Genomic DNA, 25,397 nt, shown 5'->3' with positions numbered 1-25,397 from the left:
AAAGCCAGTTAAGTCAATGTTCAGACCTTAACTGGCCATGGGTTCCTGCATGAAGGGCCTCCTTTACAAAGCTGTGGTAGCGATTCTCCTGCGGCAAATGCACCGAAGCTCATAGAAACTGAATGGGCTACAATGCATTTGCCGCAGGGGAATCGCAACCGCGATTTTGTAAAAAGGCACCCAAAGATAGGACTGTGTTTTATGCAGTCCCATTTATACAATTACTTTGACCGGTTAAGTGCTGAATATTGGCACTTAACTGACCAAGTGCTGACTCCACCACCAGAACGCCCCCCAAATAGCTGGTTTTCATTTGGACACTAACTGCTAATTTTCTGTGATTATAACCGGTTAAGTGTGGCTGAAAACTAGTGGGTAGCCCTGAACAAGCAATTTAACCAGCCAGTGGCTGTTTCTGGTCAATTAAATCATTTTGTATATCGACCAGAAACTATTTAAAATTATCAAAACATAAACAAGGTCTCAGACTAGACAAATTACAGCATTATAAACAAAAAAGTTGATAAGGCTACCTATCAGTCACTGCTTCGTGCAGAATTCACTGCAGACACTAATATAAACAGTATCATTAAAAAATATATACTTCAGCCATTCACTCAGCTACTGTTTCTGTTATACAATTAGCTGTCAAAAGCCTGGGCAAAAGAATTGTTTAAAGTTGCTTCTTAGACTGAGCACTGTAAGCTTAAGGGGTTGTAGGCAGCTTATTCCATTTAGATGGGCCGGCATTTGAGTACGTACTACGTTCTGCAAAATGAGTCTTAGGTAATGAAGGAACAGACAGCTGCTGTGTTCCTTCAGATCATAGGACTCAACTAGGCCTGTCAATTTTCAGTACAATAAACACATAACATAGGGCATCAAGCCTTAACGCTTTCTGAATCAAAGTCAGCATTTGAAACTGCCCCTCTCAGTATTCACTTGTGTGCTTTGTGATTTTTCCAAACATGTGTCATTCCATTCATTCCAAGATAACGAGCCTTTGCACATCCTTAATCTGATGTAAACTTCAGCACAGAAAAAACCCAATATTATAGTTGGCTTATTTTGCTATAATTGCCTGGAAAGAATGAGGGGAAACAGATAAGGCTCTTTTTACTAAGCTATAGTAAGCACTAGTGCGTGCTTACTACAGCTTTAAAGGGCGTACTGCAGAATACGCTGAAGCATCCTGCAGTAAGTTCTGAATGTGTGTATACAAATATATTTTTTAAATATTTCTGGAAAGGGACATGTCTAGGGGTGGAAAGTGGGTATTTCTGCACTAATCAGCGCATCTACATTGTTGCTTGATACTAATTAGCACAGGATTAATACGTGAGCCCTTATTACCTACAAAGTAGGTGGCGGTAAGGGCTCATGTATCAGGTTTAGGTAATGTGCATACTCTATGGGAAATTATGGATTAAATTCTGCACTGTTATATCTTATGCAGTACTTTTAAAGTTAAAGGAAAGATTTATAAACTATAAAGAGTTTTACCTCATACAAAATTGTCATTTCTTTAATAAGACATTAACTATTTTTTCTATGGCCCTCCAGGTACCTACAAATCCAAAATGTGGCCCTGCAAAGGGTTTGAGTTTGAGACCACGGCAATAGACTAATCACGAGAGGAACCATCAAAGCGCCAGCAAGTTCCTCAATAGCAGCATTATACCCTAATATCAACTGCATAAAAGAATAATGATGATAATAAGATGTCACTTATCTTTAGCCAACTGTGGAACTCTTTAGTAGCGTGGTGCCTCTATGGTAATATGTATATTAGAACATTGGATCCCAACCCTGTCCTGGAGGACCACCAGGCCAATCGGGTTTTCAGGATAGCCCTAATGAATATGCATGGAGCAGATTTGCATGCCTCTCACTTCCATTATATGCAAATCTCTTTCAGGCATATTCATTAGGGCTATCCTGAAAACCCGATTGGCCTGGTGGTCCTCCAGGACAGGGTTGGGAACCACTGTAGTAGAACAACTAATGTCCAAGTCTGACTCCAGCCAAGTTTCTCAGTTGCTTCCTCAGGAGGAAAGTTCAGGATTCCTTCACAAACAGCGATCTCTGCGTAACACAAAGCACACAAAACACAAACTGCATCCTAGATAAAACTGTTCTTAACTTAATCTAATAAAGTTGATTATTGTCGTGTGGAGACGCACCAAAGAGAACCCCAAGCTCCGCTGCGGTTGAATCATGGCGTCCAAACCCAGGGTGCCTACATTAGTTCAAACTAACCAATGGGGAGCAAAGCTTATTCAACTGGTTGAAGTAATCAAATGTAATTGATTTCACAGGTTTCCTTTACGCCAGTCTCACAACAATGCAATATCTGTTCCACTAGAGTCCAGCGGTAGGCAATTCCGGTCCTCCAGAGCCAGGTCAGGTTTTCAAGATATCCACAATGAATATGTACGAGATGGATTTGCATGCACTTCCTCCTTGAGATGCAAATCCATCTCATGCATATTTATTGTGGATATCCTGAAAACCTGACCTGGCTCCGGCTCTTGAGGACCGGAATTACCTACCCCTGCACTAGACTATGGGCCACTCCACGTCATGGTTTAGCAGGAACTCCTCCCTCCCCCTTTTTTATTTTGCATATGCTAGGAATCGTAACCTGGGTGAATTATTGAAGGCTCCTAAATTTACAAGAGACCAGAACCCTGGACATTTCTGTTGTGGACACTGTGCTTTTTGTAAGTATGTCATCCAAACGTCAGCATTAAAGCTTCCCAATGATACCAAATGGTTTTACCTGCGAAGTCATACTGACTGTATGTTTACGGGGGTGGTATACTGTATTGTATGCCCCTGTGGCCTATATTATATTGGTCAGATGAGTCGGCAGATAAAAACTCGAATTGCTGAACATTTAAGTACTATTCGAAGGGGCAAGATGGAGGCTCCCCTGACTAATCATTGGCAGCAATGTGGGCATTCAGCTGACCAACTAAAGTATGCCATATTGCTTAAGCTGCAACATCAAACTGGGAATATTGCTCATTCTTTATTGTTAAAAGAACAAAGACTGATCTTTGAATGGGGCACAGTAGAGCCGTATGGACTAAGCCACGAAGTGGAGTGGCCCATAGTCTAGTGGAACGGATATTGCATCGTTGTGAGACCAGCGTAAGGGAAACCTGTGAAATCTATTACGTTTGAGTACTTTGAACCAGTTGAATAAGCTTTGCTCTCCATTGGTTAGTTTGAACTAATTCAGGCGCCATGATTCAACCGCAGCAGAGCTTGGAGTTCTTTCCGTTGCATTTCTACACGACAATAATCAACTTTATTCGATTGTTTAAGTTAAGAACAGTTTTACCTAAGATGCACAGTTTGTGTTTTGTGTGCTTTGTGTTACGCAGAGATCGCTGTTTCTGAAGGAATCCTGAAATCTCCTCCTGAGGAAGCAACTGAGAAACTCGGCCGGAGTCAGACTTGGACCTTAGTTGTTCCATTATATACATATTACCATAGAGGCACCACACTGCTAAAGAGTTCCACAGTTGGCTAAAGATAAGTGACTTATTATTATGCATAGTTGATATTAGGGTATAATGCTGCTATTGAGGAACTTGGCGGCGCTTTGATAGTTCCTCTCGTGACTAATCTGTTGTCTACTCTACATGACTTGCTTGCAGGAACACTGAACACACCACATAATATGGCTAAGTTATTATAGAGAAATGTCTATTTGGCTTGATATATATACATATAAAAAAATTTCTGCATTAGGTTTTGGTAATGGCCACGTGTGATGATATCCAAAATGATGTAAAGTATTCACTATTAAAGATATATTGAAGGATATATATAATATTAAACAAAAATCCAACACTTCACATATCCACTATGGCTGATTATATTTATTTCTTTTTATACTTGGACGATCCAGAGGAGTTCAGTTTTGGAGGCCTTTAATTATAGTTTGTTTCTGGTCATCCAGTTTTTGATTTCTGAAAGACAGGTTTGCAGTTTCATAATTTGAGTGTCACGGTTTGAACCTAGTGGAAGATATAATTGAATGCTGTCTGCACTTTTTTACATCTCTTTTAGAAAGGCAGTTAAAAGTTATCTTGTTTCCCCTTTATGTATCCCATAAGTAATCTGTAATTATTTGAAATAGTATGGTTTTATCAATTGATGATTTTTTTTTTTTTTTTTTAGAAAATTTTGTATTTGATCTTGTCTTTTTGTAATCTGCCTTGAGCTAATTGGTTAAGCAGAATAAAAATGTCTGAATTAGATAATTCAGCCAAATAGCATCATTCTGTGTTTAGAAAATGCTGACTGTCATTGACTATTGACTGGTATGTTGTTATTTTGAGCATTCCTGGCTAAAAACTCCACATAAATTTATATGGATAAATTATCCATTCAATCTCATGCATTCAGCTTCCAGCTGAAACCCAACCAATTAATTTATGATGTTTTCCACTGAACTTCTCAGAAATGTCAGCTCCATATTGAGGTGAGACCCAAAACTGCTGCAATGGCTTTGCCAGAGTAAGAGTGGGCGAAACACTTTGCATGTCTTGTATGTGATAATTTCTAATACATCCCAGTATGGTATTAGCAATGTATCAGTATTTTAAAAATCTCAGTGTGCAATCTGTGTGCATTAGGTCCTGTTATCTGCAATACTATTATCTACTTAATCATTCCCCACTTTATATTACACATTAATTTTTCTTCCTAAAGCTAGTATATTGCATTTCTCCTTGTAGAATTTAATTCTATATTTGTATATTTATTTATTTTTGCCTGAAAATGTTTTGTCCCGCTCTTTGGCACTTCAAGCTCAGTAGGAACTGGGCTTGGATAAAGCTCCATGGGTCTTAATTCACAACTTCCTAGGGATTTTCCCTTCTTTACATTGCTTCCCACCTCACTTAATTTATTTCACTTCATCAAGTTTCAAGTTTATTTTTAACTTAATGAATTGCTTATTAAATTGTACTAAGCGATGTACAAATTAAAACAAATAAAATATAAATTTATATCAATTTAATCAGTAAATAACATGGGTTAAATAGACTGACATACAAAACTTACAGATACATAAGGAAAAGAAGGGCTGAACTACAATTATTATTATTAGGTATAGAAGAAGACATAAAAGGAATGAACAATAGGAAATGGGGAATGAAGATTTTTTTTTCTTTTTTTTAAATAAACGTTAAATATGTTTATAAGTCAAAAGCGTCTTTAAAAAGAAAGCTCTTCAGATTGCCTTTAAAACGGTTTAAGTCATTTTCATCTCTAAGATACTGAGCTAAGGCATTCCATAATTATGGAGCCATTACAGAGAAAATGTCATGACGACGGGTTCCAATAATTTTCAGTGAGGTAACTGCTAAAAGTTTTTGGCTAAGGGAACAAGATATACTATGTGGAATAAGTAGTTTATTAATGAATTGAGGTTCATTTGAAGACAGGGTTTTAAAGACTAAAAGTAAGATTTTAAAGGTAATGTGAAGACTGGGGTCACACATCAGAGCTCTATCCTGAATCTTGCAATCATGGGGTCAAGTCCAGCCACTAGGTGTCACCATTCTACAATGGCTGGGATTCCCTGTCCTAAGGATTACAAATTCCTCCTCCACAGCATCACAAGCCCTAGCCCAGCTCAGCTAACTTAAGATCATCCCATTTATTTATATTATCTCCAACAAATTATGTCTCAATTCCTACCAACTTGGTATCAGTCACAGAATTTGTAAGTATGCCGCATGACCTCATCCAGATTGCTTAAAATATTGGGGTCAATATTCAAAGAGATTTCACCAGCCAGAAACAACTCCTAGCTGGTTAAATTGCTTATGTGGGGCTAATCGTTCATTTTCAGCAGTATCTAACCAGTTAGTGACATGAAAACGAATGATTTAGCACCAGTGGCATAGTGAAGGTATGAGGTGCCCAGGAGGGTGGTGCCCGCTAACCTCTTTTTCCACCCCCGCTCTTTTGCCATTCCCCCCCCCCTGCCATGCATGTACCCCTTTACTTCCCCCATACCTCTTTAGCTTCCCTGGCACAAGCAGCATCTCCAACCTGCTGCCTGCACCGGCCTTGGCTCTCCTAGAAATACCATTTTTTCCGTAACAGCCCCTTCCCTTTGGAACGCAATGCCACCACATATCCTACCGGTAGTGGCTAGCGCGCTCGGGTATTTAAGACACGCTATTGCGCACGTTAAGGCCCTAGCGCACCTTTGTAAAAGTAGCCCTAAGTTTTGTAATGTGATGTTAAATGTATTGTAAACTTTGACCTTTACTGTGTATGTTTATTTGTAAGTCGCTTAAGATATAAGCGAATAATAAGTTAAAAAAAAAATAAATAAATAACATGTTTCAAATAGTCATGCTCTCACTCAGTTAGTGAACAAAAATACCCATAGAGTAGTGGGATTGTCTGTTTGTACTGTACATACATCAGTCGCTTTCTTCTCCATTTGTTCTAGCTTTTCCTGGGCGTCCTTCAGAGCTTCAGAATACTTATCCAGCTCATCTTCAGTTCCTTTTAACTTCTTCTGCAGTGCCACCAGCTCATCTTCCACCTTACAAAGAAAAGGAAGTGACATCGTTAGCTTTTTGCTTTACAAGTTCTAGCATTAGAAGACAGTGGAGATAGCATGACAAAATGAAGACACACAGCTGAGATGAGACACAAACCATTGCTCAAGATGGAACTTCTATGGAAGCACTGGATGGAGGGGTAAAGTTAAGGCTGCACTAAACAGAGTGCCAAGGTGTGCAGGAACTACATTCCCTTTTAAGGTTTCAGGGAAGCAACATAGAGTTTGTGAGGTCTTACACTGGGGTGTTGATAGCTGTTTCTCTGTTCTGTTTTGATTTACCTTTAGTTTTGTCAACTACTTTAATGTGCTTCTTTGCTTAAGGTGTGTAGGGTTACCATATGGCTCCAGAAAAAGGAGGATGGTTTGAGACATCTGGGTTTTACTTCCATTGCTTTCAGTGGAAGTAAAACCCATATATCTCAATCTGTCTCTCTTACTTCCATTGTTTTAAATAGAAGTAAAACCTGGATGTCTCAATCCATCCTCCTTTTTCTGGAGTCATACAGTAACCCTAGATCAAAGCAGATTTTTTAAATAAATAAATAAATATGGGGCTGGTGTTTCCATTAGGCAAACTAGATAGTTTGGTAGACTGGTGTAACAGGCAGGCAAGCTGGCATTTGAACAAAAAGAAAGATCAAGACCTCAGTACATATATGCATTGAAAGTTTGCCACATTCCTATCCATGCTGACACAGTCTTCCTGTTATGGAATGAAACAGTGTTCTGAGGCCCCATGCTTCCTTGTTATTTAACTATTGGCTTTCTGCTCAGTCCTGCTGTTACACTTGCTGCAATACTGACACAGTGGCATGAAAAAAAGACACATCTGAGAAGAGCAGAAGGACACTCTAGGGCAGGGGTGTCCAACCTTTTGGTTTCCCCGGGCCGCATTTGCCCAAAAAAATGTTTCTGGGGCTGTGCAAACGCTGCAACAAGTCAGAGGAGGGAGCCGGCAAGACGGTAAACACCCAGGAGCAGCAGTGGAAAACACTGCATTGACCGGGGCCGCACAAAATACTTCACGGAGCTGCATGCGGCCCTCGGGCCGAAGGTTGGACACCCCTGTTCTAGGGCAAGCATGTCAAACTCATGACCCACATACTGCATGCGGCCCACAACAAACATCTTTGCAGCCCAGCCAATGTAATCCAATAAGTCATAAAAATTCTCCTGCAATCTATCAGTGCCGAGCAGTCACCTATCTAAGCCAGTCAAAAACAACGATACAACCTACGAGTATAACCAGTTGCTTATTCTTATTAAGTACTACGATGCGGTACCCTTTGGTACCAGAGACAACTTTGCGCCTCTAGTCGTAGCGCATCATTTCCCCCCACTAATACTAGTGAATCAGACAATAATACCTACCACGCCATTAGTCTTGTATTGACTTGCTTAGTGCCCCTAACAGGAAATATTTTGCCTTCGGTTTATTTAGGTTACACTTGTTAATTTGTGCAATTATTCTGTGTCTGGTAAGTTAATATTTAAGAAACAATATTGATTTTTATTGAAATGTTTTATTTTTTGTGTTAATGATTACTCATGTATTTCAGCTCTTGGTATTCAGTATGTTTATCGAAACAAAATGGTAGTAAAAACTAAATGAAAAATTGTTGATGAACATCAAAATTTCCAAGAAAAGTGTGAATAGGAGTATTTTTGCTGTGAAGTAAAAGATAGAATAATTTACTTGATATGTAATAATGTTATTAGTGTGCCAAAGTTATATAACATTGAACAGCATAAATCAAAATCAGACAATTATAAAGGATTAATGAGACAAGAAAAGTTGAAAGAGCTCAAGTTGGGACTGAAAAAAACCAACCATTCACGTTTACTAAAGTATCACCAGAAAGTGAAGCGGCGGTGCATGTAAGCTTCGCCTTGTCGGAGTTGATAGCTAAACACTCAAAACCTTTTACCGAAGGTGATTTCATCAAAGACTGTCTAATTAAAGTTGCGGAAATTGTTCTGGAAGTGTGAAGGTTTTTCAAACGGAAGTGTGAAGGTTTTTCAAACAATCTCTTTGACTTGAAATACAGTTGCAGAAAGAATTACTGATTTGGCTGACAATTTAAGTGATCAGATCAAAGCAAACTTCTAGTTTTGAAGCTTTTTCCATTACCTGTGACAAGAGTACGAACATTGGGGGCATAGCTCAATTAGCTGTGTTTCTTTGTGCTTACGACATTAATTTTTGAAGAATTATTGGAACTAATACTGATGTGTGGCACTACAACGGAACAAGATATATTTAAGTGTGTTTATGAACTGCAAACATACAATTTACCTCTGTCAAAACTAGGGGCTCCTTTTACTAAGCTGGTTTTAGCGCAAGCTTAGCACGCACAGAATTTCCCTGCGCACTAGATGCTAATGTCAGCATTAAGCTGGCGTTAGTTCTAGTCGTGTAATGTGGGTTTAGCATGCGCTAAAATTTTGCACGCACCAAAAACGCTATCGCAGCTTAGTAAAAGGAGCCCTTAAACAATTTAAATTTAAAACTGCAAGGAAAAAGATCAGATCATTACGAACATGTGTGATCAAGTTAAAGCATTCCAATGTAAGCTAGTTCTTTGGGGAAAGCAGTTGAAAAATGAAGATTTAACGCACTCTCCGACATGCAACATAATCAAATCAAGTTTAGGTGAAATTGCATCGTATCAAAAATATGCAGAAAAATTTTAAGCCTTAGAACTGAGTTTGAAATAAGATTTGCAGATTTAAAATCTTTGGAAGACCTCACTGCATGGAAGGGAGTGCTCAGCTGCTGGCGGCCCCTGTCATTGGGTGGCCCTGGGCATTTCGCCATGCTTGCTCAATTGTAGCTGTGCCTCTAGAGCTGGGGCTATTTTTGAGCATTGCTGCAGCAGGAATGTCTACAAATAAGAACTTTACTTCTTTTTTGATACTGCTGTTTATCTGCAGATTTGGGTTTCAGAAGGGTAGTGAAATTGTCAAGCTGCTGATGACAATACTTCAGGGGTGCTCTGACCCAACCCCTCGTACAGAGAAGCTGCTTTTTATGCCTTTGAAGGATGGGGATCTCATATAATGTGATCCCTATCCTCTGAAATTAAAAGGGGATAGATTCCGTACAAACGTAAGGAAGTTCTTCTTCACCCAGAGAGTGGTAGAGAACTGGAATGCTCTTCCGGGAAAACGCCCTCCAGGGATTCAAGACAAAGTTAGACAAGTTCCTGCTAAATAAGAACGTATGCTGGTAGGGCTAGTCTCAGTTAGGGTGCTGGTCTTTGACCTGGGGGCCGCCATGTGAGCAGACTGCTGGGCGTGATGGACCACTGGTCTGACCCAGCAGCGGCAATTCTTAGGTTCTTATGTACTGAAAGATGAATAGTTTTACTCTGCTCCAGTATTATTACTTCCTCGCTTCACTTCCTATCACTTCATTATTCTTCTTGTTCCTTCCTCACTCAAACTGTTCAATCTTCATCTCTGTTTCTCCTGTTCGCTGCAGTGGCGTAGTGAAGGTAGGAGACACCTGGGGCAGTCGTGCACTCCTCTCCGCAAATTCCATGCCTCTGTGCCACACTCGCATCCTTTCTTCCTGCCACCGTACCTTTTTAAATCTTTGCCAGCTTCTCCAGCCAGCTGCTTGCACTGGTGTTGGCTTTACCGCTGATGTCACCACTTCTTGGCCCTGCAACCCGGAAGTGATTTCAGAGGGAGCCAGGCCGGCACAAGCAGCTCACACTGGCGAAGATTTTAAAGAAGGGAAGGGAGGGTGTGAGTGTGGCATGGGGAGCAGAGTGGTGCCAGCGCCCCCCACCAAGACGGCTCTGGGGGTGGTTCGCTCCTCCTTACTATGCCACTGGAAATACCTTTAAAATAAATAGGAGGACACTTTTTTTTCACTCAATTAATAGTTGGGATCTGGAACTCAGGATGTGTTAACAGCTCTTAAATGCCCACCTGAGCACATAGTCATGCAGATGCTGCAGTACAATGAGCTGAGTCCTAAAAAACCCGAAAAATGGGAGAAGAGATTATAGCTCAAACAACAAGATTCTCCCAAGCCCCAAGAAGGCTTGAGATGAGAGGGAGAGACCACTCGTGGAGAGGATCCACTCGAGATAAATATTACATCTATTAAATATTTGTGAAATGTTTAAGAGAGCCCTCAGTCACACAGCCATCCTCCAGTCCCCCAGAGGTAACGGCTGTCAGTCTTGTTGTTTGAGCATTACAATGAGCAACAGGAGGATCTGGAACGTGAGTGGGTGTAAAATGAGTCGATTTTTTTGCTCTTTCAAAAATTACAAAGACTAGGGGACACTTGATGAAAATGCATGGAAATACCTTTAAAACAAATAGGGGTAAATATATTATCCCAGGACAAGCAGGCAGCATATTCTTTACGCATGGGTGACGTCACCGACGGAGCCCTCGGTACGGACCTTTTTACTAGAAAGTTCTAGTTGGCCGCACCGCGCGTGCGCGAGTGCCTTCCCGCCCGACGGAGGAGAGCGTGGTCCCCAGTTTCTTCGTTTCCGCAGAGCGAAGAAGACGTGTGTTTTTCAACGTCGTTGAAATCCTCCTTTTGCCTTCCCGCTCGCGTTATTTTTTCGGTTTTTTCACCTTCGGGTGCTTTTTTCTTTCCATTTACAAAAAAAAAAAAAAAAATCTTTTCTTTTTGCTTTATTTTTCGTTCCTGCCCCGGCGGGGCCTGTTGTCACGATCCAGGCCTCGGGGTTTGATTTTGCGGAGGCCGTGTTCCCATTCATGCCCCCTCAGCCCGGTTTTAAGAAGTGCCAGCGGTGTGCACGCCCGATCTCCCTCTCTGACCCACACAACTGGTGCTTGCAGTGCTTGGGACCGGAGCATCGGGCGGACTCCTGCACCCGCTGTGCCACTCTTAAAAAACGCACTTTGAAGAATCGTCAAATGCAACAAAATCTACTTTTCGGCACCGGCCCGACTATGGATTCGACCTCTTCATCTGCGGCACCGTCGAAATCGGCACCGACCACTTCGACGACGCCTGAGACGACATCGGCGCCTCCGGCGCCAGGTAAGCCGGTTAAGAAGCCTTCCACCCTTGAGCACCCTCCCACCTCGGGGACGACACCAGTCCTTTCGGCTCCACGCCGAGCCAAAAAACGCTCCACTCCGATATCGGTGAGTGCCTCGTCATCGGCCTCCTCATCGCCGGAGTGTAGAGCGGCACCCATGGAACCAAAGAAGAAAAAAGTGGTTCCGGTGCCTCCCCTGGATGACCGCATTGCGGCCATCCTCCAGGACAAGTTGCAGGAACAACTCCACCAGCAACTTCAGCAGCTCTTACCCTCTATCTTGGCACCGCTGCTCTCGGTACCAGACCGGCCCGAGCCCCGCACCGTCCAACCGGTATCCACTCCATCGGTACCTATGGACTCCTCCATGCCCATTCTCTCGGCACCACATCTCCATTCCCATGCCGAGACTATGGCCTTGACGACGACCGATCCTCCTCGGGACCGAGCAGGGCACCGGTCTTCCCACGACCCTGACCGGCACCGTACTTCCCGGGACTGAGACAGACACAGGTCTGCATCACCCGGTAACGTCTCGGTACGCTCAGGCAAGTCTTTGTCTAAAACTCACCATACCGAGCCTTCCACTCCGGTCTCTCGACACGCGCATACCGATGTCAGAGACCCGGACCTATGGGAACAATCCCCTACCGGTACCGAGGAGGATGCATCGTCGTCGGACGAAGAGCCTTCGGCACCCGATACCACATCGAGACCTGAACAATCTTCCTTCTCTAAATTCCTCAGGGAGTTGTCGGGTGTTTTGTCTTTGCCACTGGAATCTGACTCTAAGAAGTCACAAGCTTTCCTGGAGGCATTGGATTTCGATCAACCTCCCAAAGAGTTCCTAAAGTTGCCCGGGCATGATATCCTACGGGAAACTTTTTATAAAAATTGGGAGAACCCGCTGACTGTCCCTGGGGCTCCCCGTAAATTGGACAGCCTCTATAGGGTTATACCAATCCCAGGATTTGATAAACCCCAACTGCCTCATGAGTCTCTCCTGGTAGAGTCCACTTTAAAAAAGACTCAGGGCTCCAGTGTTTATGCCTCCACCCCTCCTGGCAGAGAGGGCAAAACTATGGACAAGTTTGGCAAGCGGCTCTACCAGAATGCCATGCTTGCCAACAGGGCAAACAACTACTCGTTCCATTTTTCATTCTACCTGAAACATCTGGTAATGCAACTCTCCGCCATGCAAAAGTACATGCCAGAGCATAAGGTTCCACTTTTCCAGCAGCACGTCTCCAGCCTGCTTCAACTAAGAAAATTTATGGTGCGCTCTATCTATGACTCTTTTGAGCTCACCTCCCGTGCATCTGCCATCGCTGTGGCTATGCGCCGCCTGGCCTGGCTCAGGGTCTCTGATCTGGACGTCAACCATCAAGACCGATTAGCCAACGCCCCTTGTCTTGGTGATGAATTATTCAGAGAGTCCCTGGATACCACCACGCAGAAACTCTCTGCCCATGAGACCAGATGGGACACTCTCATAAAACCTAAGAAAAAGGCTCCACCTGCTCGTCCTTACAGACCACAGACCTCATATCAGCGCAGGTTCTCCGCTAGGCCGCTCAATCCACCTTCACAGCAACCTAGGCGGGCCCGCCAACACCAGCACACCCAGGCTCGTGCCCAGTCTAATCAACCTGCCAAGCCTCTTCCTCCTGCCAAACCATCTCAGCCCTTTTGACTCCTCTCTCCAGGGCTTAGCCAGTCTTCCACCCTCATTGCCTCTTCCTCAGCCAATCGGAGGCAGGCTCCACATCTTCAGCAGCCGTTGGGAGGTCATCACATCGGACCAGTGGGTCCTCAACATCATCCGCCACGGCTACTCTCTCAACTTCCAGACTCTTCCACCAGACAATCCTCCCGTAGAGTCTGTTTCTCTTTCAACTCAAACCCCCCTCCTCCTGAGGGAGGTCCAATCCCTCCTTCTCCTCAATGCCATCGAAGAAGTACCTCTGGAACAAAGGGGCCGGGGATTCTACTCCCGTTACTTTCTAGTTCCAAAGAAGACAGGAGACCTACGTCCCATTCTCGATCTCAGGGACCTCAACAAGTGTCTAGTCAAGGAGAAGTTCAGAATGCTCTCCCTTGCCACGCTTTACCCTCATCTCTCTCAGAACGACTGGCTATGTTCCCTGGACCTCAAGGAGGCCTACACTCACATCCCAATCAATCCATCCTCACGTCGCTACCTACGATTCCAGGTGCACCATCGCCATTATCAGTACAAAGTGCTACCTTTTGGCCTCACTTCATCACCCAGGGTGTTCACCAAATGCCTCATTGTGGCGGCGGCCTTCCTCAGGTCTCACAACCTCCAGGTGTTTCCCTATTTGGACGATTGGTTGGTGAAAGCACCTACGTCTCCGCTTGTGTTACAAGCCACTCATCGAACCATCTCTCTCCTCCATCTTCTGGGGTTCGAGATCAACTACCCCAAGTCGCATCTGCTTCCCACACAGCGCCTTCAGTTCATTGGAGCAGTTCTCGACACCACACTCATGAGGGCGTTTCTCCCCTCCGACCGACAGCGGAATCTGCTCCGCCTGTGTCGTCAGGTGCTCCTTCATCACTCCATTTCTGCCAGACAGATGATGGTCCTCCTGGGACACATGGCCTCGACGGTGCATGTGCTTCCCCTGGCACGACTCCACCTCAGGACACCTCAATGGACTCTGGCCAACCAGTGGTCCCAGACCTCGAATCTTCTTTCTCATCCCATCTCTGTGACATCGTCTCTTCATCGATCTCTACAATGGTGGTTGAACTCCTCAAATCTTTCCAGGGGCCTTCTTTTTCATCTGCCCCCGCATTCCATGATCATCACCACGGATGCCTCCCCTTATGCATGGGGAGCTCACCTGGGAGACCTACGCACCCAAGGTCTTTGGACCCCACAGGAGCGTCGACATCACATCAATTTCCTAGAGCTACGAGCCATGTTCTACGCTCTCAAGGCCTTCCAGCACCTTCTTTGTCCTCAGGTTCTGCTCCTGTGCACGGACAACCAAGTCGCCATGTACTACATAAACAAACAGGGCGGCACCGGATCTCGCCTCCTTTGTCTGGAGGCTCTTCGCATCTGGACCTGGGCCACAGCCCGCAGTCTCTTCCTCAAGGCTGTCTATATCCAGGGCGAACAGAACTCCCTGGCCGACAATCTCAGTCGCATCCTGCAACCTCACAAGTGGACCTTGGATCCTCCCACGCTCCTCTCGATTTTTGCTCGCTGGGGCACTCCGCAAGTGGACCTATTTGCTGCCCCTCACAACCATCAGCTGCCCCAGTTCTGCTCCAGACTCTTCTCTCCTCACCGTCTGGCCCCGGATGCATTCCTTCTCGATTGGACGGATCGGTTCCTCTATGCCTTTCCTCCTCTACCTCTGATGTTGCGGACTTTATCCAAACTCCGCAGGGACGGAGCCACCATGATCCTCATAGCTCCCCGGTGGCCTCGTCAACATTGGTTCTCCCTCCTGCTTCAGCTCAGCTCCAGGGAGCCCATTCCTCTACCTGTGTTTCCTACTCTACTTACACAGCAGCATCAGTCTCTACTACATCCAAATCTGTCTTCGCTCCACCTGACAGCTTGGTTTCTCTCGGGCTGACCTCTCCAGGAAATCTATCTCAGCCTGTCCGTCTCGTCTTGGACGCCTCCAGGAAACCGGCCACCCTCCAATGTTACCATCAGAAGTTGACCAGGTTCTCCTCTTGGTGCCTCCGTCATCATCACAATCCCACCTCTTTAGCGGTGGAAACTGTTCTGGACTACTTGCTCTCCCTGTCCAACGCAGGCCTCAAGTCTACCTCAATCAGAGTTCATCTCAGTGCCATCACGGCATTTCATGAGCCTGTCCTAGGAAAACCCCTCACGGCTCATCCTCTGGTTTCCCGATTCATGAGGGGCCTCTTCAACATCAAACCACCTCTGAAGCCCCCTCCAGTCGTCTGGGACCTGAATGTGGTTTTGTCTGCCCTCATGAAACCTCCTTTTGAGCCGCTTGCCACAACTTCGCTCAAATTTCTGACATGGAAGGTGCTTTTCCTCATTGCCATCACCTCTGCCAGGAGGGTCAGTGAGCTTCATGCACTGGTTGCCGATCCACCGTTCACTATTTTTCACCATGACAAGGTGGTTCTGCGCACCCATCCAAAGTTCCTCCCCAAGGTGGTCTCAGCTTTTCACCTCAACCAGTCCATTGTGTTGCCTGTTTTCTTCCCGAAACCCCATTCGCATCCCGGGGAACAGGCATTGCACAGTCTTGACTGCAAGCGTGCCCTGGCTTACTATCTTGATCGTACAAGGGCTCACCGCTTGTCCCCTCAGCTCTTCCTGACCTTCGACCCAAACCGTTTGGGTCGACCGGTCTCTAAACGAACGCTATCCAACTGGCTTGCAGCTTGCATCGCGTTCTGTTACGCTCGGGCCGGTCTGTCACTAGACGGTGCTGTCACGGCCCACAGGGTAAGAGCTATGGCCGCTTCTGTTGCTTTCCTCCGTTCCACACCCATTGAGGAAATCTGCAAGGCGGCCACCTGGTCCTCAGTTCACACATTCACTACTCACTACTGTCTGGATGCTTTCTCCAGACGGGATGGGCACTTCGGCCAATCTGTACTTCAGAATTTATTTTCCTAATGGCCAACCATCCCTCCTCCCTCTTTGTTAGCTTGGAGGTCACCCATGCGTAAAGAATATGCTGCCTGCTTGTCCTGGGATAAAGCACAGTTACTTACCGTAACAGGTGTTATCCAGGGACAGCAGGCAGATATTCTTACGTCCCACCCTCCTCCCCGGGTTGGCTTCTTAGCTGGCTTATACTAACTGGGGACCACGCTCTCCTCCGTCGGGCGGGAAGGCACTCGCGCACACGCGGTGCGGCCAACTAGAACTTTCTAGTAAAAAGGTCCGTACCGAGGGCTCCGTCGGTGACGTCACCCATGCGTAAAGAATATCTGCCTGCTGTCCCTGGATAACACCTGTTACGGTAAGTAACTGTGCTTTTTCACTCAAAGAATAGTTAAGCTCTGGAACTTATTGCTGGAGGATGTGGTAACAATGGGTTGCGTAGCTGGGTTTAAAAAAAGGCTTGGACAAGTTCCTGGAGGAAATGTCCATAGTCTGTTATTGGGGGAAGCTACTGGTTATCCTGGGATCGGTAGCATGAAATGTTGTTACTATTTGGGTTTCTACCAGGTACTTGTGACCTGGATTTCTCACTGTGGAAACAGGATACTGGGCTAGATTGTCCATTGGTCTGACCCAGTTGGGATGTCTATGTGGCCACTTATCTTCTGTAGGGTCCCAACATGGACTATGTTTGACCAACTGCTGCACCAGGAAATCCAAACTTCATTTGCAAAAAATCAAATGACAGTGGCCCTCCATTAAAATACCTCCAACTTGCCAGTATTCTTTTTATATGTGGTCACCATCACTTTCAAGAGAGATTATTGACATGTGTCTGCAAATAATACCTGAAAAATGTTACTGTTTACATTCTGTTCCACTCAGGATTTGTACATCTGAAATTAAAGACGGTCATGAGACTTTTTGTACATTTTAATTAAGCAAGCTCTAAGAATATTGTTTGCAATGCATATTAGTTATTGGAGAAGCCATTTTTTCAAATGAATGACTTTGTAACTCACCGCTATGCTCACTTGCATTTCTATAACTGAGTGCAGGCAGGCAGTGATACAAAAACAGCAGACACCCGACCAATTGCAGTGTTTCGCCATCTCCCTCCCTCCACCTCGCCTTAGATGTAGAGTATGCCGGCTTTCTTTTTCGCCCAGCCGCACGTGTTCAAAAAGCCGCGCACGTGCGGCTGCTCATTTGTTCACTATTCTCTGACGCAACCGGAAACAGGAAGTTGCATGAGAGGAGAAGATTGATCAACTCGAGCAGCCGCACGTGCACATCTTTTTGAACGCATGTGGCTGGGCGAAGAAAAAAGCCAGAAAACTCTGCATCTAAGTGAGGTGGAGGGAGGGAGATGGTGGAAAGCTGCGATCAGGCGGGTGGGGACTGCACAATCCTTGATTGCCTCACTGCGGAGACAAGTCCATTCACCGCTTCATGGGGTGGTGAATGGCCTTGGCCCCGCAGAGACCACTATTTTTTCTTCCCCGTTTCGGCGGGTTACTCACGGCTAGCCACAGGTAACAACCACCGTGTCATTCTCTAATCTACATGGCTTTTATTGAGGGGATACTAAGAGGTACTGAGTACCGGCACCTTTTCCATTACTTGATAAAAATGACCTATGGTCCCCAAAAGACTTCAGGTACTGAACTTTCAGTGCTGCCTTTTCATGGATTATGTGACTAATTGCAGGAAGCCTGGCTACTGTGGGGTACAGTGGTGTAGCGAGAGTAAGAGGTGCCCGGGGCTGTGGTGCCACCCCAGCTCCTTCCCCGCCCCTTCCACACGCACCCCTTCCCAGTGCGAGCAGCATCACCAACTTGCTCCCTGCATTAGCTCTCCCTCTGACATCACTTCCTAGGTGCGGGACCCAGAAGTGATGTCAGGGAGAGCCGATACTGGTGCAAGCAGTAGGTTGAAGTTGCTTCTCGCGCCGGTAAACAGCTAGAGGTAGGGTGGGAGAGAAATGAAGGTACGTGCATGGTGGGGGGAGGAGTGGGGAGGGGCAGAGAGGAGGATGGGTGTTGGCGCCCCCACCAGACAGTGCCAAAGGCAAATCATCCCCTCCCCTCACTAAGCTTCTGTGGGATGGGTCCATCAGTGATTATCCCATTCCTGAAGAATAGCCTGATATTTGAGTCAGCAAAAAATTTGGCTAATATGGAGAGAGAAGGACACCTCATGCCATAAAACTTGGGAGAGAGGGAGAAAAGAAGACAGAAATAAATCTGTTTGACTCAGTCTTTATAAATAATTGTGAGTAAGGAAGAGACTTCAGTATCAGGGAACTGAGAAGCGGTTGTGAAGCTTCCACCAGTATCCCCTGGGCTGACGACTCCAGTAAAGACTAATTATAGCCCGAGTGAGTTCACCCGATACATCATAGCGTCTCTACCTGTGAAATAGAGAAGCAAAAAAATCAAAACAAACACTAATGTGTGAAAAAAAGTGATGATATTGAATTCATCCGTCTCCCTCTCTCACGAGTGAGTCCTCAAAGTTCACTAAGATACAACTAATCAAAATATCCAAGCACAATGTGACAATATCAAGTCCATATATAAAAGTTCAACAGAAGAAAGTTTCACACTTATCTGTGTATGAAGGAAAGTCCATGCTGTACCTTGAGTTTTATGGCGTGAAGTATCTTCCTCTCCATATTATTAGCCAAATTTTTTGCTGTCTTTTTAGTTTTTCGGCAGTTTTAGGTTTTCTTTATTGGCTGATATTTGAGTACCAGCACCTTTTTTGGTAGAAACAAAAATGTACTGTGTGCTTTTGGAATGGGGTAAATGTAAGTTCTACTTTCATAGCTTGTGCTTACTGTCCAAATTTCACACAGTGAGATGCTAAGTTGGTTCATAATGAATTCTCATATCCATAACAATACAAGTATACTGTACATGCAGCAGGATTTGGTACAAAGACTTGAGTCCCCCATCCCTAAGTTGCCCTTCCTTTACTACAGTAAATATTTTTGTCTAGAGACGCCACTGCTTGGAGACTGTTCCAAGCATCTGTCACCCCTTCCATAAAGAAATATTTCCTGATGTGGCTCCTAAGTGTGTAGTTTAGCCTATCCTTCAAGTGGCTTTTAAATCCTATTATGATTTTGAAAATAATGCCAAAATCACAACACCACACCCCAGGCTTTCACATAGGAACAAGCTGTCTCACATTGATGAGAAAATTGGTTTTGAGAGCATGAAATCCCAGTAGTGGAAAAACAAGACTATTTAATATAGTATACCTAGTAATTGATGACAGATAAAAACTAACATGTCTTATCCAGTCTGTTCAGAAAAGCGGCCAAGGTTGTACCTGCGGCTTCCTCTCTTTGACTTGACACTCAGTGCAGCCTATTCCCCCCCCCCCCCCCCCATGTAATATTAGTAAGATTTGCCTCTTTGCAGATGATACCAAAATTTCCAATAGGGTAGACACCCCTGATAGTGTGGATAACATGAGAAAGGGCCGAGTGAAGCTTGAAGAAGGTTCAGAATTTGGCAGCAAAGATTTAATACTTTAAAATGAAGGTCCATTCATTTGGGCTTCAAAACCCCAAGGGAACAGTACGATTTAGGGAGTAAAGAACTTTTGTGCACAAAAGAAAAACAAGTCTTGGATGTGATCAATCATATGTATGATCTTAAGGTGGTCAAACAAGTAGAAAAGGTGACAGCAAAAGCTAGAAGGATGCTTGGGTGCATGGGAAGAGGGATGGCCAGTAGGAAAAAGGAGATAATGATCCTTCTGGCTATGATTCTGGTGAGACTTCATTTAGAATATTGTGTACATTTCTGGATACCACATCTTGAAAAAGATATGAACAGGGAGTCAGAACAGTAAGCGGCTACTAAATTGATCAGTGGTCTTCATCGTAAAGCATATGGAGACAGACTTAAAATTTTCAATATGTATACTTTGGAAGAAAGGTGGAGAAGGGAGATATGATAGATTTGTTCCATGGCATAAATGCACAGGAGGCAAGTCTCTTTCAATGGAAAGGAAGCTATGGAATGAAGGGGCATAAGATGAAGGTAAAAGGGGATAAACTCAGAAGTAACCTGAGGAAATACATAAGAATTGCCATACAAGGACAGACCAAAAGTCCATCAAGCCTAGTATCCTGTTTCCAACAGTGGCCAACCCAGGTCACAAGTACCTAGCAAGATCCCAAGTAGTAAAATGGATTTTATGCTGTTTATCCTAGGAATAAGCAGTGGATTTCTCCAAGCCATTTCAAAAATGGCCTATGGACTTCTCTTTTAGGAAATTATTCAAACCTTTTTTAAACTCTGCTAAGCGAATTGATTTCACCATATTCTCCAGCAATTAATTGGTTGTTTACTGAGAGTGAGTGAAGTTTGTAATTTTAGGTAGGAGTGAATGGAAGTTTGTCAATTTTAAGTTTTGTGTTTAAAATTATGTATGTTCATTTATGGAAACCGCTTAGATCATAGACAGTATATAAATTTTTTGCATTTAATTAATTCCAGAATTTAATTATACATTGTGTGAAGAAATATTTTCTCTGGTTTGTTTTAAATCTACTTAGTAGTTTCATCGCATGCCCTCTAGTCCTAGTATTTTTGGAAAGAATAAACAAGCTATTCACATCTACCTTTTCCATTTTACTCAAAATTTTATAGACCTCTATCATATGCCCCTTGAGCTGTCTCTTCTCCAAGCTGAAGAGCCCTAGCCAGTTTAGCCTTTTCTCATAGGGAAGTCATCCTGTCCCTTTTATCATTTTCATTGCCCTTCATGGAAAGGGTGAATTTGTGGATCAGCTTCCCAGTGGAGGTGATAGAGAAGAAAAATGTATCTGAATTAAAAAAAAAAGCTTGGGACAAGTTCATAGGATTTCTAAGGGAGGGGAAAAAAGATTTCAAATATTTTTATTGAGTTTTCAGTAACAGAAAGAAAATACAACAGTAAAACAGAAAAAACATCAGATAGCAAGTGAACAGTAAGGTTCAACAGAACCATCTAGAACTCCAAAGGGATGACATACAAAGAATCTTAAAGTATTCTAGGGGAAAACCAGAGGTACCAGAAGAACCAAGAGAGAACCTGAGGAGGAAGCGAGAAAAAGAGATGAAAGAGAGGGACAGAAACTTAGAAAAAGTAAGAGATAGAGGTGAGTGAATAAAAGAATGTAGGATGGATATCTCACCCCCGGGAGGGGGAGCAGAAAAAGAGGTAGGGTAAAGACGGAATCAGAATCACGGGGAAAGACAACGGTTAAGGAGAGAAATATTGAATAGGTTCCCATATTCGGGATATAAGTAGAGTTCTGTTAGAAAATTCTGCCGCTTTCAACTTGTACAAATGAATCATAAGAACAATGTTCCACCAGAAAACAACATTAAGAGAATCGGCAGACTTCCAATTGTGAAGAATCATTTGGATCGTTAAAGCGATTAGTATATTAAGAAGAGATTGTTGACTGGTGGAAAGAGGGTCAGGCACTGCTAAAGCTCTGAAAAGGAGAATATCAAAAGAGAACTCGGAAGAGATGGGAATAATGCGCTTGATAAGACGTCATATGTGTGTCCAAAACCGGGAGGGGAAAAAAGAGAAGATGGCATGGATGGGCAGACTGATAGGTCATATGGTCTTTATCTGCCTTCATGTTTTCTCTGTTCTATATTTCAAAAACTGATATATTCTAATAACTAAGCAGAAAATACAATTCTTTTTTTTCTACCTTTGCTGTATGGATATTTTATTTTTCTAATGTTTTTGGTCACAGGCTCTGGAGTCTTCTTTCCTTTTTTTCACTTAAATCTCTTTCCAGGGTCTCCTGTCTGGTAGCCATTTCTCACATCCATCTCTAACATCAAATTCATCCTTTCAGCTTTCTTTCATTCATTTTTCTGCTCCTCTATCCAAACTTCACTCCTCCTTTTTATGAATCAGTCCCTAATCGTCCTTTTTTACTTAGAACTACCATCTCTTTCCTTCACTCCCACTTCATACTCCAATTCCTTATCACTCTTACCTTTCCCAGTCTCTCACTAGCTCCCTCCATTCTCATTTCTGTTCCCTCCATACCTAGCATCTCCCCTCTCTTCTCCTCCCCAGGTCCTTTTTTTCCTCCCTTCTCACATCCAATGTCTTACATCCAGCATCCACTCTTTTTCTCACTAGTCTCCTATCCCCATGCCCAGCATCCTCTCTCTCTCTTGTTAGTTCCCTGCCTCCATGTCTAGCATCTTCTCTCTGTCTCTACTCCCATGTCCATCATTTCCTTTCTGCCTCCCGGTCTCTTACTCTCATGTCCAGCCAGGGCCGGCATTAAGGGAGGGCAAACAGGGCTGCTGCCCTGGCCCCAAGGCTCAAGAGGACCTTCTGTGGACCGGCATGTCTTCCCCTTTGAATCCGCACTGGACTGATGTTGCCCTTCCATCGATGAAAAATCCATTTTTTGCTGCAGGGTCCTTTAGCAGCTGTAGCCTTTCTGAAGTGCTGACTATGGCTCCCCTCCCTGCTTTCCTTTGCCATGGTCCTCCTAGGTGGAAACTGGAAGTTGCATCATTGGGGATGGACCGCAGCAGAAGGAAAGCAGGGAGGGAAGCTGTAGGAAGCGCTTCAGAATGGTTGCCATGGCTAATGTTCTCCTGCAGCAAAATATGGATTTTTCAGCGACGGAAGATAAGGGCGATATCGGACTGGCGCAGATAGAAGGGGGAAGGCATGCGAGTGTGGAAGCCCCCTGGCTAGTTGAACTTTTTGTTTTAAGTAGAAAGGGAGAGAGTTAAAAGATCTGAAAGGAGAGAAGAGAAACGGAGTGAAGTTGGATGTGTTGTATTCAGTGGTGTAACCATACAGCTGTTTTGGGGGGAGGGGCTGGAGCCCAAAATGGGTGGATAGGCACCAAATTTTCTCCCCACCTGAATGCAAAATATAACTTCTTGAGCTGGTGGAGATCCCCAAGCCCTGGCAACTGAAGACCTCTTCTTCCAGTCTGGCAACCAGAAGTCTTCAAGCTTTGCAGCTAGTGGCAGTATCCTCAAGCTACCAGTGCTTTCATGCATGCATGCATTTATTTTTAAAATTTCTAAACTGCCTATAACTAAGCGTTTTGCAAAGAAAACATTCACAATGGTTCAGAGACAGTATAATTACAACATACTTTCAATTACAGTATAATCAGGAGGAGGGAAGGCAGCGCTCTGTAATATTGCTGCCAGCTGCAGACCTTTGAAAGTTCTGGTCACTGGACCTGAGGAGGGAGAGAATGTGGTCATCAGATGATGAGGCTTGGGGATCCCCACCAGCTACATCATGGGAGATGTTCATTTTGAAGGGGCCTAAGCTCAAAGAGGGAGGCCCAGCCCCCTCTCATGGTTATGCCACTGATTGTGTTTAGTACAAAATTAAGTACAAGCAGAGTTTAACTTTTTGGCATTTCCAGTTCAGTTTTGGTATTCATATTTCTATTTCTAATTTATGATCCCCCTTGTTCTGTATTTGGTGAAGGTCTGTCTGTGTTTTGTGTGTGAAAAAGTCATTTAAAGGTGGGTGGGGAAGTTGGGAGATAGGTAGAAGAGGGGCCCCTCTTTAATTTCTGCCCTGGGCCCCATTATGACTAAAACCAGCCCTGCTGTGAGCAATGCAGTATCTATACCATCCCTATATCTAACTTTATCAAACATCTATGGACCTTTGCCTGGGGGAGGGGAGAAGGGCCAAGGGCTCCATGAATACTGAACAGAAGTAATAGTTGAATAATTTTGCTGTTCCCTCATCTTTGTCTACACATTGACAATTGGTTTATATGAGTCTCATAATTTCACCTGAAAAAAAAATCTTATCTTGCTTTACATCTTTTGCATTTTTGATTATCGCAGGCAGACACAGCAAATGCACTGAAGCTCATGGGGATTTCAAGGGCTTTGGTGCATTTGCCATGTGGCACTCACTAGCATAGCTTCATAAAAGAGGCACAAGGTTTAAATTGCATAAATTGGTTCTGTCTTAAACTTGTGTAGCTCTTGAAACATTTGGAAAAATCAGAAGCTTCCCACCACAAAATACAAAAACTTTTTTTCTTAAAGCAACTTTTCAGAATAGCAATCTTATCTTGCTTATTAGAAAAAGAGACTAAGAGGGTTAAGCGAGTAATTATGTCATCCTGAGTAGACTCCAAAAACTCTCTCAATTTTTCCGATGCATTTTCTCTGTCACTTAACATATCCATTATTTCCTTCCCCTTCTCTCTATTCAAAATTTTCTGAGCCAAATAATAACATTTAGTAATAATAGAATCAGAATCAGGTAGAGAGAGTACTTCCTTTAAATATTTTCTTAATAGCATGTATATCTGCAAAAAGCAATTGAGACTGAGGAAAATTCAAAAACATGGCATTTTCCAACTTCTCCAAAATCCTATGGATAATAAAACTATCCTTAATTCCAGTCATTCCAGCTTGTTGCAATGTTGCCAATTTGGCATCCATCTAGTTCTATCTTAGAGACAACTTGTTGAGAAAACTCATAGTCATTGTACTGGACTGCAAATCAGTGTGTGGTTGGGGTTCAAACCCATGCTGCTCTTTGTGACCCTGGGCAAGTCATCTAATCCCCCCATTACTCCAAGTGCATTAGATAGATTGGGAGCCCACCAGGACAGACAGGGGAAAAATGCTGAAAAAATTCATGTAAACCATTCTGAACTCCCTTGGGAGAATGGTATAGAAATTGAATAAATCTAACATCAAACAAGGTAATTATAGAAGGATACATTTACTCAGAAGTGTATTATTTAGGAAATTCTACAGCCTTTAAATTTACTGATGGTATCAATAAAGGGGAAGCCAACTAATTCAATGCTAATTTCTTTTCCATAGGAACAAAACCATCTTGGGACAAGCCTTCTATGGGGGAGGGTGAAGAAGGATTAGGAGGGAGAGGGGAATACCTATCCCCCAAACTCAATGAGGCCCCAGAGTCTGTGGCAATTATGTGAGAGGAAGAAGAATCTTTATTTAAGGCCACCAAGAGTTTTTCAATAGGCCCCGGAACAGATGGAGTACTAGTTGATGATTGCTTGACTTTAGCTTTCCCATCCTAATAATAAGGAGAAAGT

The 25,397-nt window shown here is 43.8% G+C and overlaps 1 protein-coding gene across 2 annotated transcripts in view; it reads right to left on the bottom strand.

The window, feature by feature from the left end:
• Nucleotides 1-25,397, bottom strand: part of LOC117365110 (tropomyosin alpha-1 chain) — a 175,562-nt gene that overhangs the window by 137,077 nt on the left and 13,088 nt on the right. For both annotated transcript variants that reach the window (XM_033955079.1, XM_033955078.1), the window contains exon 2: nucleotides 6,458-6,583. In XM_033955079.1, coding sequence (XP_033810970.1) covers nucleotides 6,458-6,583 — 126 coding nt within the window. The remainder of the gene's footprint in view (nucleotides 1-6,457; nucleotides 6,584-25,397) is intronic.

Source organism: Geotrypetes seraphini, chromosome 8, assembly GCF_902459505.1.
Source record: "Geotrypetes seraphini chromosome 8, aGeoSer1.1, whole genome shotgun sequence".
Classification (NCBI taxonomy): domain Eukaryota; kingdom Metazoa; phylum Chordata; class Amphibia; order Gymnophiona; family Dermophiidae; genus Geotrypetes; species Geotrypetes seraphini.
The sequence above is the reverse complement of the archived record's forward strand: the minus strand, read 5'-3'. Positions and strand labels throughout refer to the sequence as shown.